The 20677-nt window shown below is 47.2% G+C and overlaps 1 protein-coding gene across 1 annotated transcript in view; it reads right to left on the bottom strand.

Annotated features, from left to right (window-relative positions):
• Window positions 1-20677, bottom strand: part of ATP6V1B1 (ATPase H+ transporting V1 subunit B1) — a 63409-nt gene that overhangs the window by 17645 nt on the left and 25087 nt on the right. The window contains exons 3-4 of the mRNA XM_035103697.3: window positions 12279-12377; window positions 2301-2394 (exon numbers count right to left, since the gene is read on the bottom strand). Coding sequence (XP_034959588.1) covers window positions 2301-2394; window positions 12279-12377 — 193 coding nt within the window. The remainder of the gene's footprint in view (window positions 1-2300; window positions 2395-12278; window positions 12378-20677) is intronic.

The following is a 20677-nucleotide window of genomic DNA, read 5'->3' as shown; positions in this document are numbered from 1 at the left end:
ACTTGGACTAATGCAATGCGCTCTACGTGGGGCTACCTTTGAAGGTGACCCAGAACCTGCAATTAATCCAGAATGCGGCAGCCAGACTGGTGACTGGGAGCGGCCGCCGAGACCATATAACACTGGTCCTGAAAGACCGACATTGGCTCCCAGTATGTTTCTGGGCACAATTCAAAGTGTTGGTACTGACATTGAAAGCCCTAAATGGCCTTGGCCCAGTATACCTGAAGGAGCATCTCCACCCCCATTGTTCAGCCCGGACACTGAGGTCCAGCTCCGAGGGCCTTCTGGAGGTTCCCTCACTGTGTGGTGTAGTGTGGTGCCAGTGTGGTGTAGTGGTTAAGAGTGGCAGACTCGTAATCTGGGGAACCGGGTTCGCGTCTCCGCTTCTCCACATGCAGCTGCTGGGTGACCGTGGGCTAGTCACACTTCTCTGAAGTCTCTCAGCCCCACCCACCTCACAGGGTGTCTGTTGTGGGGGAGGAGGGGAAAGGAGATTGTTAGCCGCTTTGAGACTCCTTCGGGTAGTGATAAAGCGGGATATCAAATCCAAACTCTTCTTCTTCTTCACTGTGAGAAGCAAAGCTACAGGGAACCAGGCAGAGGGCCTTCTTGGTAGTGGCGCCCACCCACTGGCAGGGTGCTATTGTGGCTGCCCCCGCCCACGCTGGGCGCCCTGCCCCCAAGATGCACGCCAGCCCTTGTCCTGCAGGCTAATGATCCTTTAAAAAATCAATAAATGGCATGACATGACACGACACACAAGGAAAAGTGCACAGGGATGGCAGTGGAAAACCAAAAGTCAGGCTCCAATTTCTAAGCTGTTGTTCCGATAATGGGCAGCTGGCACAGTCCAGAGGCAAGGAGGTGCTCAATGGAGCTGGGCCTCCAGCAAAGGTGATGAAATGAGAAGGGATAGCAGGTGGGATGGCTGCGCCCGAGGCCTGATGGAGCTAGCCTTTTCACAGTTCATTCATTCATTATATTTCTATGCCACTTTTCACTGACATGATGAGTCACAATGTGGCTTACATGCAAAAAATTGCAATTATATAACAGAACATCACAATTGCAACATGAATCATGTAAAGCAATTATAAACCATCAGCAAAACTAACGCCTTCTATAAAACACTTTGCAAAATGGCTTAAAAAATAGGCTGAAACGCACAACCGCAAGAAAAGTCCTATTATAAACTTCACAAAGCATTACAGCACTCATAATACACAAAACAGCCTGACAGCGTTAATTCACTCTCCCTCTCTCTCCCTGCTGCCATGACTCATAATCTTCCACTCAGGGCATCAAAAGACATATCCACAGCACAGCAGAGTTTAGGATGGAGGGGGCACCGATTCCCAGTTTTCCCACTGCTGGAATCCTCAGCTACACCCCAAGAGGGGAGAAGGACCACCCTAATCCCAGGGTCAGGGTCTAGGCCAGCATTTGCCAACCCGGTGCCCTCCTAATGTTTTGGACGACAACTCTAGGGTTGCCATACGTCTGGAATTTCCCAGACCTTACTGGGATTTGGCTGTTGGAAACAGTGTCTGGGTTGAAATCGCTGAAATGTCCAGGAAAATCTGGGCGTATTCCAACACACGATGGAAGTGTAGATTTTGGCGAATTTACTTAAAAATAGATCCATTTTTATTTTTTGAGATTTTGCAAAGGTCCAACAACTCTGGGCAAAACTTTTAAAAGCTCCACAGCTTTGGCAGCCCCGAACAACTTTTGAGTCTGGATTTTCACTTTTTGAAATATGGCAACCCTAGACAACTCCAAAGCCATGAATGCTTATCTGAAATTCCTGCATTGCAGGGGGTTGGACTAGATGGCCCTCGGGATCCCTTCCAACTCTACAATTCTATGATTCTAACTCCTTTCAGCGCCTCCCCCATCAAACATTGCTGGAGTGAGCCCTAAGATGACTCATGGGGGGGCAGGGAGGGGCAGCTGTCCCCCAAATAAATAAAAATCAAAAAAAATACATAGCAAACTGGGGTTCTGCGCCCCCCCCCAACAAAAATCCTGGCTATGCCCATGGCTTGTATGGCTCAGAGCCAGCGCCCGCCTCCCACTCCAGCACCCGAAAGCCTCTCCCTGTCTCAACTCCCTTGATGGCAGTCAGGGCCATCTCTGGCTGCCCTTTGGCCTTTTCCCTCTCTTTCCTTTGTTCCTGCAGCCTCTTTCGCTCCCCCCACCCTCTTTGTAACGGGATTAGCTCACACTTCACTTTGCAGCTGTAGCAATGCATTACCCCAGACGGATTCCTCCTCCCCAATTCCCCGTTTACGTACCAAGCATGTCCTCGGAAACAGGTGTGCGGAGAATGTCCCCCGTGAACTCGCAGGACGTCTTCCTCGCATCGATCCCAGATGTTCCTTCGAACACCTGCAAGGCAAGGGCCCCAGAGGGCAAGGACCCAATTACGGGCAATTAGGGAGGATTAACGGCAAATGAGGCCAGGCAGGTCCAGATGGGAAGGGAGCAGGGAGAGGGGGCTGCGTTTTGTGCTGGGCAATCTGCATTTGGAGGAATTTTGCCAGCAAGATGAAAAGGAAGCATCTCTCTTATTGCCTCTTTCGCTCCTCCCCAGACACTTTGGCTCTCTGGGTCGCAATCTCCCATTTAAGCCTAAGAACAGCTTGCTGGATCAGGCCAGTGGCTCATCTAGTCCAGCATCCCGTTTTCACAGTGCCGAAACTCTAGGGTTGCTATATTTTGAAGAGCCAAAAAGGGGACACATTTGCCGACTTCTACTTATAACTATGGATTGCTGTGAAGGACTCAACTCACAAAAAGGAGGACATGTCCTGGAAATGGAGGACATATGGCAACCCTACCAAACTCCCCGTAGAACCTAGGAATCCCGATAGACTGCCTCTGGAACTGGAGAAGAGCCTGCCGGATCAGGCCAATGGGTCCCAACAACTCCAGCATCCTGTTCTCGCAGTGGCCAACCCCATTCCCCAATGTCTCGAAAGACAATGGAGTTTGCCTCCAGGGGTGAAATGAAAGCGCTGTGCTAGCAGCACCAAAGGGGCTTAATGAACACATGGGTAATTAATATCAGGGGTGCAGCAATGTCCGAGTGTTTTACCAGACACAGGAGGGCAATTAGAGGCATAATGAATAGAGGCACCTTCCAAGAAACAGGGCCCCCTTTCTTTCACTATGTCCATGGCCCAACTCAAGACCTTGTTATGCCAACTACTCAATACTCTCCATGGAAAGGTTACATTAAGTAACATGTTTGAATGCTGAATGTGTTTATGCCTAGAGTCAATGGATAAAACAAATAACATTAGGTGCACTGCTGCCTAAGTATTTGACGGTTCTTGCATACATTTGTTTAAAAACAAAGAAAAATCTGGAAGGGGAAAAAGGAAAAACAAGCGTTAATGGGACCTTTGTCTCTCTATATTGACACCCCCTTCCTTGCTGCTTGGCGCACCCAGCAGAGTCCGGAAATGAGCAGATAAGGAAGAGCAGCTCAGAGATTCTCCAGTTGGACGTTTTATTGCATAGGGTGTATTTATTGCATAGGGTGTATTCTGCCTCATGTTATGGACACAACAGTACTGTGGGGGATTCATTCCATACCCCTCAACCGTCCCAATTTGAGCAGGGCGTCCCGGAATTACAAGAGCCATCCTGGCTTCTGATTGGATCCTGGAATGTCCTGTTTTTTGGCCCGGCACTCTGGTGATGCGAGTCAGGTGGCTTGCACCAAAGTACAGATGGAAAATTGAGTGTCCAATTTTGATCAGCAGGATTTTGGAGGGCGTGTCCTTCTACCCGTTTGGTTGTTCTTTGTGATGCCTCGTCAACACTACCGTGCTATTGCTGTTACTGCCTCACCATGAAAGTGGGGAACTGCCTCCCCTCTGCTAAACATTATTCATAAATAATAATAATAATAATAATAATAATAATAATAATAATAATACTTTATTTGTACCCCACCCATCTGAATGGGCTGCCACTACCAATCTGGGCAGCTTCCAGCATATATAAAACATTAAGCATTAAAAAGCTGCCTTCAGGTGTCTCCTAAAAGATATATCCTTCTGATATCCTTCTGAATCCCAGTTGCTGGAAACTGCAGGAGGGCTCTTGTGTCACAGTGAGAACAGAGTTCTGGACTGGGTGGGACACGGGCCTGATCCAGCAAGCTCTTCTTATGTTCTTCTGCTAGCAGCCATTCACAGAATCATAGAATTGTAGAGTTGGAAGGGACCCCCAACGGATATCGAGTCCAAACCCCTGCAATGCAGGAACCACAGCTGAAATTTCCCTGACCAAAATGGCCACCCAACCTGTTTAAAAACTTCCAGTGAAGAAGAGTCCCCATCCTCCTGTCCCAAGAGAGGCCCCAAGAGAGGGCCGTCTTAAGCGTATCTGGTGCCCTGGCGCTGTGGTTCGAAGATCCCTCCGGCGCCCCCCTCCGCCCCATTTCCTAGCGTGGCGGGCGGGTGGGCGCAGCCTGCCATGGGCACAGCTGCGTGGCGCCCCCCTGGCGCCCTGGCGCCCTGTGCCACCCAGCCTTGCCTTAGAGCCGGCCCTGGAGGCTGTTTCCCTGTTGTTCACATCAGAAAGTTCTTCATAATCTTGTCGGAATCTCCTTTCTTGTAACTTGAATCTATTGGTTTGGGTCCTACCCTCCAGAGCCTCAAATGACTATCCTATCTCCTCTCAGTCTCCTCTTTTCCAGGCTAAACACACCCAGCTCCTTCAACCATTCCTCATAATGCTGGGTTTCCAGACCCTTGATCATCTTGGTTGCCCCCTACCCTCTTTGCCTCCACGGCCCCCACCCAGTTGGTTGCATGAAGAGGGAAACTGAGGTGCGCAAACCCCATTGGGTGACCCAATGCGCCCTCCTCTCTCTCCCACACATGATGCGCTAAGTTTGGAGCAACAGGCCTGGATCCTTCCCGGCTTCCTTGGGGGAGAGGGGCCCCGAGTCGCCAGCCTCCCTTCTGAGTTGGCATTTTTGGAAAACCACCGCAACAGAAGGAAGAGCCCGGTGTTGCTCCCATGGCAAATGCAGTCCGCGCTTAGCCGGAGGAAAAAGCACCTTCTTCTAATTGGATCCAGCATGCCTCCCCCTCCCCTATCCATTCCGAAGGGACCCCCGAAAGGCTCCCTTTGATCGGAATAATATTTGACACCGTTTGAAGGCAGTGACCTCCAGATCGCCGCTTTAATTAGATCTGTGTGGCCCCTTGCGAAAGAATGTTCACACATCAGCCAGCTGTTGCAGTGGGGTGGGGTGGGGTGGGGGGCTGGGAAGGGTGGAATAAGCTCCCCACCCCCAGATCCACGTATATCAGGCTTTCCCTAAGCGGCTTCTGCCAAAGGCCGGGCAGGGGGTGCTGGCGAGGCTGACTCCCTAATAGGATTAGAAGGGCCCTGCAGAGGTCTCCGTGGCATTAGAGGGCTGGAGTCTGGCCGCTCGCCAGCAGAGGTCCCCCGCAGGTCAACTGCACGGGTCCCTCGCCTCCACAGGGCTACTAGGCTCAAGGCGTTGCTCATCAGAGCAGGGCAGGCGGAAAGGGCATACCGGGCACTCCCAGAGGGCGAGGAAAGGTCAGGGGGCTTGGAGAGGTGAGCATCCCTGGGGAGGAACCTGCTTCTCTGCACGGAGGGGTAAACTGTGCAGCCCCTTCCCAGAAGATAGAAGATGACCCTCTGCCTTGCTGGTCCTAAGTCCCTGCCAGCCACTCACCCCCAGATCCAAGGCACGGGGGCTGCGCTTAGAGAGGGTGCCCTCCTTTCATGGTCTGGCCCTCTGGATAAAGCAGCTGTGAGGTCACAGAATGCTGACAAACATTCTGGGTGCTGGCAGGGAAAAGGTCTGTCCTTGTACATCGATGCTGCGAAAGGCCAATGTGGCTGGAAGAAAACCTGCAGGGTTGGGATTGCCAACTTCTCTTTCTTTCTTTCTTTCTTTCTTTCTTTCTTTCTTTCTTTCTTTCTTTCTTTCTTTCTTTCTTTCTTTCTTTCTTTCTTTCTTTCTTTCTTTCTTTCTTTCTTTCTTTCTTTCTTGGCACCACAGTTTAAGAAGGATACTGACAAGCTGGAACGTGTCCAGAAGAGGGCAACCAAAATGGTCAAACGATGCCTTATGAGGAACGGCTTAGGGAGCTGGGTATGTTTAGCCTGGAGAAGAGAAGGTTAAGGGGTGATATGATAGCTATGTTCAAATATATAAAAGGATGTCATATAGAGGAGGGAGAAAGGTTGTTTTCTGCTGCTCCAGAGAAGCGGACACGGAGCAATGGATTCAAACTACAAGAAAGAAGATTCCACCTAAACATTAGAAAGAACTTCCTGACAGTAAGAGCTGTTTGACAGTGGAATTTGCTGCCAAGGAGTGTGGTGGAGTCTCCTTCTTCAGAGGTCTTTAAGCAGAGGCTTGACAGCCATATGTCAAGAATGCTTTGATGGTGTTTCCTGCTTGGCAGGGGGTTGGACTGGATGGCCCTTGGGGTCTCTTCCAACTCTATGATTCTTTCTTTCTTTCTTTCTTTCTTTCTTTCTTTCTTTCTTTCTTTCTTTTACGGGCGCCACTACCTTTAACAACAGCCAGATGGCGGAGGGAATTTAGCAAGGAGAGCTGTTCCCATGCAGGTTGTCTCCAAGTGAGGTCTAGCTTCATCTGCCAAGTCTCCACAGCTCAGGCTTCTGTTAGAGACACGGCAGCACTGCTAGTGAAATAGTTGGCAACCCTCTCAGGGGTAGGAGGGGATGCGCTCATGATGGACGGGCGCAGGTTGGAAGATTGGGGTAAGAAGACGGGTGGAGCTGAGGCAGCCGAATGAGAGGTACAAGTGCCTAGGAGAAAAGCAACCTTAAAGATGAGAAAAAATGGTTGCTGTTTTTTGAAATCTCCCCAGTGCCCCAGTTCAAAAGTCGCCCCTGTGTGTGCGTCTCTGTGGAGAGACTTGGCTTCCCTTACAAAGGGCCCACCCACTTTTCCCTCTGGCCCTCACCATGGCTATGTGGCCCCCAGAAGGTTACCCTGAAAGGGATGTGGCCCTCAGGCCCGAAATCTTCCCCACCTACCATCTGGTTGTGCAGAGGAATGTCCTTTCCAGTTTCCTGATTTCTCTATCTGCGCTAGAGCTTTCGATTTGACTTCCGGAGATCTGAGCCTTCAATTTGCTTCTCCGAGTCTCAAGTCAGGACCTTTCTCAGTATCCCTCTAGACTAGAGCATTATGTATTTCAGGTCTTCCTCGCCTGTCCAGGTGTCTCAGCCTTGACTTTTGGCTTGCAGTTCAAGAACAACATGAAGCATCAGCTTCTCTCTGCTGCGGAGACATCTTAAGGGGAGGATGAACCGCATCCTGAAAAGACAAAGGGCGAAGGCTGCTGCCTTGTCTGCTTTTACTCGGGAGTAAGGAAGGGAAAGAATTCTGCCCCAAAGGAAAACAGAAAACTGCTGCAATTTGGATGGATAGCATTCAAAACTTTGGCAAATTGCACTTTTTGAAATGATATCCCACAGACTGAAAAGTACTGTATATGTTATTTCTTATACAAATATTGTGTGTGGCTCATTTAAATCTATGTAGAACCTTTATTGTCAATAATGGAGCTCACAGGGGAAATACTTTTATTTTCATTCATCTTTTCTCTTACGCAGCTCCATCTGGTACGCATTCATCTTTTCTCTTACGCAGCTCCAGAGTGGTGCATGCTCTGGTTATCTCCCGCTTGGACTACTGCAATGCACTCTACGTGGGGCTACCTTTGAAAGTGACCCGGAAACTACAACTAATCCAGAATGCGGCAGCTAGACTGGTGACTGGGAGTGGCCGCCGAGACCACATAACACCGGTCTTGAAAGATTTACATTGGCTCCCAGTATGTTTCTAAGCACAGTTCAAAGTGTTGGTTCTGACCTTTAAAGCCCTAAATGGCCTCAGTCCAGTATACCTGAAGGAGAATCTCCACCCCCATCGTTCTGCCCGGACACTGAGGTCCAGTACTGAGGGCCTTCTGGCGGTTCCCTTGTTGCGAGAAGCCAAGTTGCAGGGAACCAGGCAGAGGGCCTTCTCGGTGGTGGCGCCTGCCCTGTGGAACGCCCTCCCATCAGATGTTAAAGAGAAAAACAGCTACCAGATTTTTAGAAGACATCTGAAGGCAGCCCTGTTTAGGGAGGTTTTTAATGTTTAATTATTTTATTTCATTTTTCTGCTGTAAGCCGCCCAGGGTGGCTGGGGAAAGCCAGCCAGATGGGCGGGGTATAAATAATAACTTATTATTATTATTATTATTATTATTATTATTATTATTATTATTATTATGTAAGGGGGATCTTTGTATGAGCTGATACTTCTATCTCTTTGGAGCCGTGCTGGATTCTTTGTGTTTTTGTCCTCCCCCCAAAATGGTTTAAATCTGCCACAATCTGCATATTCCTACAAGAAGCTTTCGCTACCATGATTTTCTCTGGAGCCTTCAAACGTTCTGCAAATAAATACATTATTTTCTGCATTGTTTTTGACGTATCCCTGCCACTGGAATGCGTTGAAATGACATAATTAATTATATTGGCTCAGCCATAGCAGATAGGAAGAAAACAGCATAGGTTTTGGCAAAAGGAAAGTTGTAAATAAAAATATAATAGCCTTGCTCGATTGGGCCAAAAGGACTCATCTGTTAAAGCCAACAAAGTCTGTAGCCATCCAAAATCAGTGGAGTTTAATATAAATAGTAATGGGATCAGAAGGCTGATCGCTGAAGAATTGATGCTTTTGAATTACGGTGCTGGAGGAGACTCTTGAGAGTCCCATGGACTGCAAGAAGATCAAACCTATCCATTCTGAAGGAAATCATCCCTGAGTGCTCCCTGGAAGGACAGATCGTGAAGCTGAGGCTCCAATACATTGGCCACCTCATGAGAAGAGAAGAATCCTTGGAAAATACCCTGATGTTGGGAAAGATGGAGAGGAGAAGGGGACGACAGAGAACGAGATGGTTGGACAGTGTTCTCGAAGCTACGAACATGAGTTTGACCAAACTGCAGGAGGCAGTGCAAGACAGGAGTGCCTGGCGTGCTCTGGTCCATGGGGTCACAAAGAGTCGGACACGACTAAACCACAACAACAACAATGGGAACCACTGTGGTTCAGTGGTTAGACTACTGGGAGAGACCAGGGTTCAAATTCCCCCACAGCCATGATGCTCACTGGACAAGCTTGGGCCAGGCACTGCCTCTCAGCCTAGCCTCCATCACAGGGTTTTTGTGGGAATTAAATGAGGATGTGGGAGAATTCCACTCTCCTTCCTTGGAGGTTTTTAAGCAGAGGTTGGGTGGCCCGCTCTATCATGGATGCTGTAGCTGAGATCCCTGCATTACAGGGGGTTGGACTAGATGTCCCTGGGGGGTCCCTTCCAGCTCTCCAGTTCTATGATCCTCTGATTCTGAAACTGCCTTGGTTGCACTGGTCGATGATCTCCGGTGGGCTAGGGACAAAGGTGAGAGCTGTTTCCTAGTTCTGCTGGATCTCTCAGCAGTTTTTGATACCATTGACCATAAAATCCTTCTGGACCGTCTAGAGGGCTTGGGAGCTGGGGGCACTGTCATACAGTGGTTCCGCTCCTTCCTCCTGGGCCGTGTTCAGAAAGTGGTGGTGGGGGATGAGTGTTCAGACCCCTGGGATCTCACTTGTGGGGTGCCTCAGGGTTCTGTCCTCTCCCCCATGCTTTTTAACATCTATATGAAGCCGCTGGGAGAGATCATCAGGGGGTTTGGGCTGGGTGTTCATCAGTATGCGGATGATACCCAGCTCTACCTCTCTTTCAAATCAGAACCAGTGAAGGCGGTGGTCCTATGTGAGTGCCTAGAGGTGGTTGGAGGATGGATGGCGGCTAACAGATTGAGATTGAATCCTGACAAGACAGAAGTACTGTTTGTGGGGGACAGGAGGCGGGCAGGTGTGGAGGACTCCCTGGTCCTGAATGGGGTAACTGTGCCCCTGAGGGACCAGGTGCACAGCCTGGGAGTTATTTTGGACTCACAGCTGTCCATGGAGGCGCAGGTCAATTCTGTGTCCAAGGCAGCTGTTTATCAGCTCCATCTGGTATGCAGGCTGAGTCCCTACCTGCCCACTGACTGTCTCTCCAGAGTGGTGCATGCTCTAGTTATCTCTTGCTTGGACTACTGCAATGCGCTCTACGTGGGGCTACCTTTGAAGGTGACCCGGAAACTACAACTAATCCAGAATGCGGCAGCTAGACTGGTGACTGGGAGCGGCCGCCGAGACCACATAACACCGGTCCTGAAAGACCTACATTGGCTCCCAGTACGTTTCCGAGCACAATTCAAAGTGTTGGTGCTGACTTTTAAAGCCCTAAACGGCCTTGGTCCAGTATACCTGAAGGAGCGTCTCCACCTCCATTGTTCTGCCCGGACACTGAGGTCCAGCGCTGAGGGCCTTCTGGCGGTTCCCTCGTTATGAGAAGCCAAGTTACAGGGAACCAGGCAGAGGGCCTTCTCGGTAGTGGCACCCACCCTGTGGAACGCCCTCCCACTAGAGGTCAAAGAGAACAACAATTACCAGACCTTTAGAAGGCATCTCAAGGCAGCCCTGTTTAGGGAGCTTTTAATGTTTGATGGATTTCTGTATTTTAGTTTTTTGTTGGAAGCCGCCCAGAGTGGCTGGGGGAACCCGGCCAGATGGGCGGGATATAAATAATAAATAATAAATAATAATAATAATAATAATAATTATTATTATTATTATTATTATGTGTACAGCGCCTTGTGCTTCTTAGAGAAAAGGTGTGATATGCAAAGTGATGCAATGATGGCTGTGCAGCCACACTTCTGAGTACCACTTGCTGGAAACCTGAGGATGGGGAGAAAACTCTTCAGCACAGATCCTGCTTGAAGGGTTTCCCACAGTCGAGTCAACAAGAGAGCAGGATGCTGGAGGAAATGGGTCATTGGCCTCATCCAGCAGGCTCTTGTTATGTCCCTATGCCGCTGTCGAAATGTCCCAAAGACGAGCAATGAAAGCAGGGGACAGGCTTATACCCTCCAACATTTCTCCGATGAATACAGGGACGTCCCATTCCATCATGATAATTTTCCTATTTACACCCCACACATCTGACTGGGTTGCCTCAGCCACTCTGGGCAGCTTCTGACATATGTAAAAACACAACAAAACATTAAACATTAAAAAAACAAAAAACTTCCCTCTACAGGATTGCCTTCAGACGTCTCGGGGGTCAGATAACTCCATACCCTCCCATGAAAATAGGGACATCCTAAGGAAATGTGTGATGCAGCAGCTAAAAAAGCCAATGCAATTCTGGGCTGCATCAATAGGAGTATAGCGTCTAGACCAAGGGAAGTAATAGTACCACTGTATTCTGCTCTGGTCAGACCTCACCTGGAGTACTGTGTCCAGTTCTGGGCACCACAGTTCAAGAAGGATACTGACAAGCTGGAATGTGTCCAGAAGGGGGCAACCAAAATGGTCAAAGGCCTGGAAACGATGCCTTATGAGGAACGGCTTAGGGAGCTGGGTATGTTTAGCCTGGAGAATAGAAGGTTAAGGGGTGATATGATAGCCATGTTCAAATACAGTGGTACCTCGGTTTATGAACACAATTGGTTCCGGAAGTCTGTTCATAAACTGAAGCGTTCATAAACTGAAGCGAACTTTCCCATTGAAAGTAATGGAAAGTAGATTAATCCGTTCCAGATGGGTCCGTGGAGTACTTAAACAGAAGCGTTCATAAACTGAAGCGAAAATTCATAAACCGAGGTTCCACTGTATATAAAAGATGTCATATAGAGGAGGGTGAAAGGTTGTTTTCTGCTGCTCCAGAGAAGCCGACACGGAGCAATGGATTCAAACTACAAGAAAGAAGATTCCACCTAAACATTAGGAAGAACTTCCTGACAGTAAGAGCTGTTCGACAGTGGAATTTGCTGCCAAGAAGTGTGGTAGAGTCTCCTTCTTTGGAGGTCTTTAAGCAGAGGTTTGACAGGCATATGTCAAGAATGCTTTGATGGTGTTTCCTGCTTGGCAGGGGGTTGGACTGGATGGCCCTTGTGGTCTCTTCCAACTCTATGATTCTATGATTCTATGAAATGTGGAACATTCCAGCATCAAATCAGAAACCGGGACAGTTTCTCTAAATCCGGGACGTCCCTGGTAAATAGGGACACGTGGAGGGTCTGCAGACTGAGTCCTGGTTCAAACCGAGTCTCATTGAGACACAGGGTCAACAGTCATTCTCACCCACCTGGATAATGGCTTTGGAGCCAGACACTTCCAGCACCTGGCCACTTCGCTGTGTGCCGTTCGGGAGGGTAAAGTTGACAATCTCCGCATACTGGGCAAACTGCAAGGAGAGAGAAGCAAGGCAATGGTCAGAGGATCGACAGGAGCAACGCCAGGAAGAGCCAAAGATGGTAGCAGGGGGGTCATCCTAGTGAAATGACACTTCCATAGGAGGAGGCTGCTGGATCAAGCCAATGGCCCACCTAGTCCAGCCTCCTGTTCTCACAGTGGCCAGACAGATGCCTGTAGGAAACCTGCAAGCAGGATTTGAACGCAAGAGCAGCACTCTCCCCTCCTGGGGTTTCCAGCTACTGGGATTCAGAAGCGTTGCTGCCTCCAACTGTGGAAGCAGAGCGGAGCCATCCTGGCTAGGAGCCCATCGATAGCCCTCTCCTCTTCCATGAGTTTGTCTGATCCTCTTTTAAAGCCATCCAAGTTATTGGTCATCCCTGCCTCCTGTGAGAGGAGATTCCATAGGATAACTGTGCATAGACTGACCGCCGAAGCTGGATGAAGGAGACAAGGGCAAAGATGTGAAGCAGCTGCTCCTCTAGTGATTTTAAGGCACAAACAAGCTCAGGAGATCTTTTCATAGAATTGGAAGGGACCACGAGGATCATCTAGTCCAACCCCATGCAAGGCAGGGATCTTTTGCCAAATGTGGGACTCGAACCCACAACCCTGGGATGCGAGTCCCATGCTCTCCCAACTGAGTTGTCCCATGCCCCAGATTGATGTTTAAACAGAGGCTGACTTTAATCATGTTACGGATTTTGTTGTTGCTGCTGCAAGCCTTTCGGAATGACAGGAGTGTTGCGTACTTTAAACAAACACGTTGCAATATTTTAGTCAGAGCACCTCACCCCATGGCGCTCACAAGCCAGCCATGAAGGTGGAAGCCATCCCATTGGCCCAGGCTATCTGAAGGACCATATTCGGGTCCCGTCCCCCCCACAACCTGCTTGGGCTCTGAGCTCTTCAAGGGAGGTCTTGCTCTCGGTCCTGCCACCCTCACAGGCACACCTGGTGGGAACGCCGGACAGGGCCTTATTGGTGGTGGCTCCCAGACATTGTAATTCCTTCCCTAGAGAAGCCAGCCAGACTCCTACTTTGCTGTCCCTCCTCCGGCAGTGAAGACCATTTTATTCCAACAGACCTCTGGGAACTGATAGTTTGTTTGTTTGTTAAAAAGAAAAGGGCTTTTTAATAGTGCTGTGCTTTTTTAACCACCTGTCTTTTAACAGATCCATTTTTATATTGTTTTCATTCTGCGTAGTTTAATTACTCTTTCACTATTATCTTTTGTACGTTTTTAGATATCGTGCTGTTTCAATTTGCGTAAGGTGCCTTGAGTCCCTGTCACGAGAAAAGGCAGGGTATAAAAAATATAATATTGATGACAGCTATTGACACTTTGCCCCTAAAACCAACTACTCAGTGGTATAGTGCACTGGGACTTGGAGACTTTTTTTTTTTTTGCTTTAGCCACCCACAGACTGCTCCTTAACTCTTGGCATCTACTCACACCCCCAAGTTTAGCCTCGTCCTGCCCTCCTCCATCCTCCCAAACGTGCCTCTTCTCTGCTGAGGCTGTACTTTGGACTTTAAGCCTTGCCAGCCACTACAGCGGAGGGGGGAAGCCTCTGTGATCCGGCTCTTTAATTGATCTTATTAATCCCCCTTCCTGCACCTATCAGACAAAAGGGCCGCATAGAAACGGGGTATTGTGCTGGGCACGGCCCCACAAAGCTTTAATTCACCCCGGAGCACATTCCCTGCTTGAATTTGGAATGCGGGTTTTTTAATTGGCCGTATCATAGCTCACTTGGAGACCTGTCAACTGGGCAAGGAGTGTCAGAAATTAGGTCCTTTCTACATTCCTACTGTTCCTCACTCAGGGACTAAACAGATTTGTTGGGAAGTAAGCCCCTTTGATTTTAATGGAACTTATTTCCAAGTAAGCATGCTCACCTGCCACCCACTACGACCTTTTGCGGCTGCCAGTGGATAGAAGTTATGATGGCTCAGTGGAACCTCCATGATCGGGGGCAATCTATCTTTGGACCCCCGGCACTGCGGACAAAGGAAAGGAGCAATTCATGCCCAGCTTTGCAGAGGCAGCTGGCTTGCTGCGGAGGGGAAATGTTTGACCATTTGGAACCCTCTTTTGACCAAAGAGCTTTTTAGCCAATAATGTAACTACGGTTGACAATAATGACCACTTGGACATGAATACCCCTTTCTTGGGCCAGGCGGTGGAGAGAGCAGCGGGCAGAGCAGTGGCAGGAGTTTCTGGAGGATATTTTCGAAGTGGGTTCAGGCAGGGTTTGGGGACTGAGCTCCATCGTGAACAAAGGTGGAGAAGGTGTCAGAGGAGGGCAGCCAAGATGATCGAGGGACCGGAAGTTGAGGGTGTTGCGTTCTTCCGGAAGCGGGTGAAGAGACGCACCTCTTCTACGAGGCTTCCGGAAAAGGGGACCAGAGACCCAAATAATTTGTGCCTTGCTAGTTAAGAGATCTTAAGCCTCGGTTGGGGTGGGAGGGCGGCTAGGTCTGAATTAGAAAACAAAAAGATTGAGATGCAAGCGAGGTAACAGGACAAACAAGATCTTCCAGTAGAAGAAATTTTGAGCCAAGTCCAGCATTGGATAGAGAAATCCCAAATTTGAATTAAAGTCAGAAAAATAAGCAACTGGGTAGACTTCTGTTATTTTTATCAGACCGCTGTGCTTGCTATTCTCGTTAGATGCTATTTTTTGCAGTTGCATTTTTTTGTACTTGTAAGCTTTTAAAATTGCTTTCAACGTTGTCTTTTCAATTGCTCTGGGACCTTAGGGTGAAGAGTGGGTAATTAATAAAATAAAAACTAAAAACAATGCACTGCTTATTATGAAATATATTTATAGAACCGTTTGAATTCTCCTGTGTTTTATGGGTGTCATGTGATTGCATGGATGCTATGCTATTTATTTATGTGATGTATTTCTGCACCACGCTTCATTCCAAGTGATCCCAGGGTGAGGCACAATAATTCAGTTTAAATTTAGTTTAATGCACCTGCTTTATATTACATTGAATACACCTCCTTGTATGGTATGTTTCTCTTATTATGTTACTACGTCGTAAACTGCCCTGTGGCATTTCAGTGAAGGGACGTGAATCAATTAATTAAGTAATTATAAAGAAATAAATCAGGACTCTGCATGTGCTCATTTACTTGTTTACACAGCTCGTTGTTAAACTATGGAAATTGCTCCCATGAGAGATGAAGATGGGTTAATTACATTGATTTTTATTTCTCTCGGTTTCTTCCCCAGTTCTACGTTCGGCTCTTCACATAGCTCCCTCGGTAGAGCAGAAGTCTCTTAATCTCAGGGCTGGGAGTTCGAACCGCACCTTGGGCCAAAGATTCCTGCGTTGCAGGGGGTTGGACTAGATGGCCCTTGGTGTCCCTTGCGACTCTACCATTCTGTGATTCTATGGTTTTCACATTCACCTGTGAATTTCTGTTCAAACAAATCCTCGTGAAAATTCAGCAGCATTTCGGTGCAAATTTCTCGTAACATACACGTGTTTGCATAAAATCACCCCAATATACACATTCCTGCAGAGCAATTGACCCTAAAGTAATGCACTTCTGCATGTTATTTCTGGAAATATGTGTGTGTTGATAAGTAAACTGTACCCTTGCAGAGACAATACGGTACACGTTGCTTGGCTGAAGAACTACACTGCAAAAAACTGGAGAGGTGAGAATTTTGCCTCTGCTTCGATTCGCACATTGCTTAAATAGCTTTAAACAGCAAGTTAATGACAATATCCTGTATGAATAACTATGCAATAACATTAAGCAGTCTATGGATAAATCATAATAAGATAACAAAAATAAAGGCAAAATAGTGCATCTCCAAAACTAAGTCTCGACTCCAGCAACCACCCCATATAATTAAAGGTTTCCATTTGCCAGCTGTTTATGACAAGCTATTTATTTATTACCCACTTCATGACATTTATGTGCCTCTTGATTGTAGAAAACCTCAAAGCGGTTTGCAAAAAAAATAAAAATAAAATTTCTTACGTCTTGTAAACGTTTGCGAGTTATTTGCAAGCTTTTCAAACTACTTTGAGCGTGGAAAAGCAACATACAAATTGATGGTGATGATAAATATGCAACATTCTCCCCTCCCCATTTTTACTCATTTTTAACCCCAATAATTAAGCTTTATCAATTAGCCAGCTGGCCCAATAAAATGCAACTTTCCCTTCCCTTGATGAGGCATGGCTCCCTTTGGCCACTAGAGGTCACTCTTTCAAACCAATATGTTTTGTTGCCTTCTTAAAATACTGTACAGGTAAAGTGTCCAACAGACCTGGATGAGATCGTTACGGAAACCAGGCTTCCGTTTTCGGTGGGGAGGCGGGACAAGGGGGCTAGATTCCCACTTTTATCCTTGTGGAAAATCCAGGGGGGAATTCTTCTGCTCTGCGGCTTTACACCCCAGTAGGATTTTAACTGTTGAGGGGTTGCTGGTGTTTCCTTCAACATGCCATGGATGCATTTTTTGGTGGGGGGCTTTTATACTGCACCGTCTGCACAAAATTCCACTTCGTTAGTTGTGTTGCAAGGCTTTCCTGGCGCTATGACATTATTGCCCTCTGGAGGGGGAACCAGTGATCCATAGCTGGACAAAAATTAAATCAGAACACTTGTGATTTAAAAGGATGCAGGATTTCAGTAGTAACTTAGGGGCCATGCAGGGCCAGATTTAGGTTCGATGCAGGGCCGTCTCAAGCATGTCGGGCGCCGTGGTGCGGAGATCGCTCCGGGGGCCCCGCCCTGGTGGGCGGGCGCAGCGCACAGCACAGCTTCCACACGGCTTTGCCACGCAGTGCCCCCCTGCCGGCCCCGCGCCACCCAGCCTTCCCCTAGAGCCGGCCCTGGTTTGATGAGGCCCTAAGTTCCTGAAGGTAATGGGGCCCTTTATGTGGGATGCAAAGGGTTAAGTGCAGTCAAGTCACAACAATCCCTAGATAGTCCACTTGGAGGACTGAGGAGGAGGATATGACTAAGCGTAGTTTCCTCTTCCTTCACATGCAAATGAGTTGAGGAAGTGGCAGATAAATCCTGAAGGAAACAGCCATTTCCCCTCTCTTGGACCAGACCTCTTGGACTACACACATCTTAGTGAGTCTCTCCCTCAAGGCCTCCAGCCTAGAGAGAGAGATGAGATGGAGTCTCACTTCTTATAAGTGAACTTCACAATGTATATATTACCTTTTAACTAAGCAAGTCTACCTCTTGAGTGTGCTGTACCTCGAGATGCTTGTAAGTAAACATCTTTTATACTTTTAAGAGCATTGTGTTGTGTCTTTTCTTTTAAGAGGGAAAAAGGGGAAATACCAGGAAAATACACTTTATTTTAGTGGCTTAAATCAAGCCTGCGCAAACGTTCTTCTGCTGTGTATTTTGCAAAAAGGGGAATGTTTTTACTCTGCTAAAGTTTTGTGCTTGCTAGCGCAAGCGGGGATAGGATATATTAAACAATATCTCCTCATCCACATTCCTGAACATTCCCACAAAGGGTTATGGCGGCCCAGAGTTGCGTATTTTGTGTATTTTTGAAGGATTGATTTGGATTGTGATTTTGAGCTGTGTAGGATTTTTCTGTTAGAGTTTCCTGGTTGAGCACATGGTCTCTTTGTTCTGCAGTGTGCTTGGGGGATTAACTACCCCTCCCCTCCCTCAGAGTTTGCAGCACTGAGATAGCTCAGAGGTAGTGAAGATATTTTTGAGATTTGAGATTTTGATTTTGATTTTTGAAAGATTTTAAATTTTGGAAATTTTTGAAGTTTTAAGATGGCAAGCTCCAGTTTTGGTAGTGAGGCAAGACCAAGTTTTATGCTGCTGGATGACAATAATTTTGTGCAGTGGAAGCAGCGCATTTTAGTTTATCTTGCTGCTAGGCGTGTTCTGCAGGCCATTAAGGAAGAAAAGCCTACAGGAACCGATGCAGAAGCTTTAGCCAAGATAGAAGCTTGGAGTATTAAAAATGATGAAGCCAAGCACATAATTTTGAGCAGTTTGAGGAATGAGCATCTATCGATGATAGATTTTGAAGATGATGCATCTAAGATCCTAGAGGACATTGAACGCATTTATGCACAATCTACAGAGAGTTCCTATAGATACTTGTTGGATAAGTTACTCAAGTTGAAGATGAATTCTAGAGAAGAGTTTACAGAGCATTTTAAGAATTTTTCTGAGATTGTTCAAAGAATTGCCCTTACTCCTAGAGCCTTTGATGATGTGACTAAAGTAACGTTTATGCTTGCATCATTGGGACCTACGTTTGCTCCATTTAAAAGTATAATGGATCACACGAAAGATTTAAGTTTTAATGAGCTTATCAACCATTTAAGAGAGGAATGCAGAGATAGCCTTGATTCTCAAGAAAGGAATCCAAGGAGGAAGGATAGCAGCTATGCATCCAAGCATTTTGGAAAGTCCAGAGAGACATCTAGAGAAATAATTTGTTTTAAATGCAATGGGAAAAACCACATAGCAAGGAACTGCAAGGGTTCAAATGAGGATAAAGTTGAATCCCACCCCTCAAAACCACAAGGCGTTAAGAAGGGGAGTCATGAGCAAACCATGTTGATGCAGGAGAGGAGTCTAGCTGTCCAGAATCGTGAAAATAAGCGCAATAAGTGGATTCTTGACAGTGGAGCGAGTTCTCATTTCTGTTATGAAAAGGAGTATTTTAATGAGATTAATGGGGATGAAGCCTCTGAAATTGAGATTGCTGATGGCAACATTGTAAAGGCAATTGGTGCAGGAACTGTGAATTTGAAATTCAACGTAGATCATGAAACAATTAATACTAAGATAACTGAAGTTAAGTTTGCACCAAAGCTTAATTGCAACTTACTCAGCGTGTCCAGTTTGGACAGGAAAGGATTTAAAATTACATTTGAAAAAGGGCAATGTATTGTGACTAAGCATGATGAAGTTTGTGCTCAGGGCACACTAAAGGATGGTGTATATGAGCTTAATGTTTCAGAGAACCAGCAGAACCAGTCTGCAAAGGTGGCGCAACCAAGTCAAAAGGACGAAGGAAGTCTGGAACTCTGGCACAAGAGACTTGGACACAGAGACACCAACGTTATTCTGGAACTACAGAAAGGTGATCTTGTGAGAGGTCTGCAGGTAAAGCAAAGCAACACAAATACACCAACATCAAAATGTATTACTTGTGTTAGTGAGAAAGCAACTAAACCTTCTTTCCCACGTTGTGCAGAGAAGAGAAGCACTAAAGTATTGGACATTGTCCATACAGATCTATGTGGACCAATGAATGTATCTTCTCTAGGAGGTAATAAATATATTTTGATATTTTTGGACGATTTCTCGAGATTCTGCGTAGCATACTTTATCAAGGAGAAGAGTGAGACAGTGGAATTGTTCAGGGACTATCTTAACATGGTCAAGAACAAGTTCCAGCGAGCCCCTTCCATTTTAATGTCCGATAATGGTGGGGAATTTTGTTCACATGAGATGCAGGCCGTCATGGCTAGGGAAGGCATATCACACGTGACCACAGTTGCCTACACACCCCAACAAAACTCAATTGCAGAGAGGAAATTTAGATCCATTTTGGAAATGACAAGGTGCATGCTAAAGGAAGCTAACTTGTCACACAGGCTGTGGGGTGAAGCGGCTCGTTGCTCAGTCTATCTTCAGAACAGACTGCCCACAAAAGGCGCAGAGCGCACACCATTTGAACTTTGGCATGGAAAAGCCCCAAATTTGTCACATATACGTGTATTTGGAAGTTTGTGCTACTATCATGTGCCCAAGGAGCACAGACACAAACTTGATTCCAGAGCGAAGGCAGGGATCCTAGTTGGGTACGCTTCTGGAGGAAAAGGATATAGAGTCTTGGATCCGCAAACTGGCAAGACAAGTTCGCAGCATGTAATTTACTTCGATGAGCAAGGCAAAGTTGATACAAAGGACACTGCCATTGATTGTTCCAAGGAGCCACAGGATGAGGAATTTGTGATTTTTCCTTTTGAACCAATACAAAGTACTAATCCAACTTCTAGTGTCGTAGCACCCCCTATAGGTGACACCCGAGAAGACGTGGAGGTCCAGGCCCCTGGCAGCACCAGAGACGAAGATGATGACGAGCAGCTGTATGGGGATATGCCACTGCTGGAGGAGGATGAGGAAGCTGATGCGGTCGAAAGACCAGAGGTCAGACGCTCATCCAGAACCAACAGAGGTGTTCCACCATTACGGCTGTCCTACCTTACAAGGTCGGCGTCTCCACAGGAACCTTCCAAATGGGAAGAGATAGA

This window comes from Zootoca vivipara, chromosome Z1 (genome assembly GCF_965207765.1).
Source record: "Zootoca vivipara chromosome Z1, rZooViv2.hap1.1, whole genome shotgun sequence".
In the NCBI taxonomy this organism is placed as follows: Eukaryota; Metazoa; Chordata; class Lepidosauria; order Squamata; family Lacertidae; genus Zootoca; species Zootoca vivipara.
Note: the sequence above shows the minus strand (reverse complement) of the source record. Positions and strands in the feature narration are given on the sequence as shown.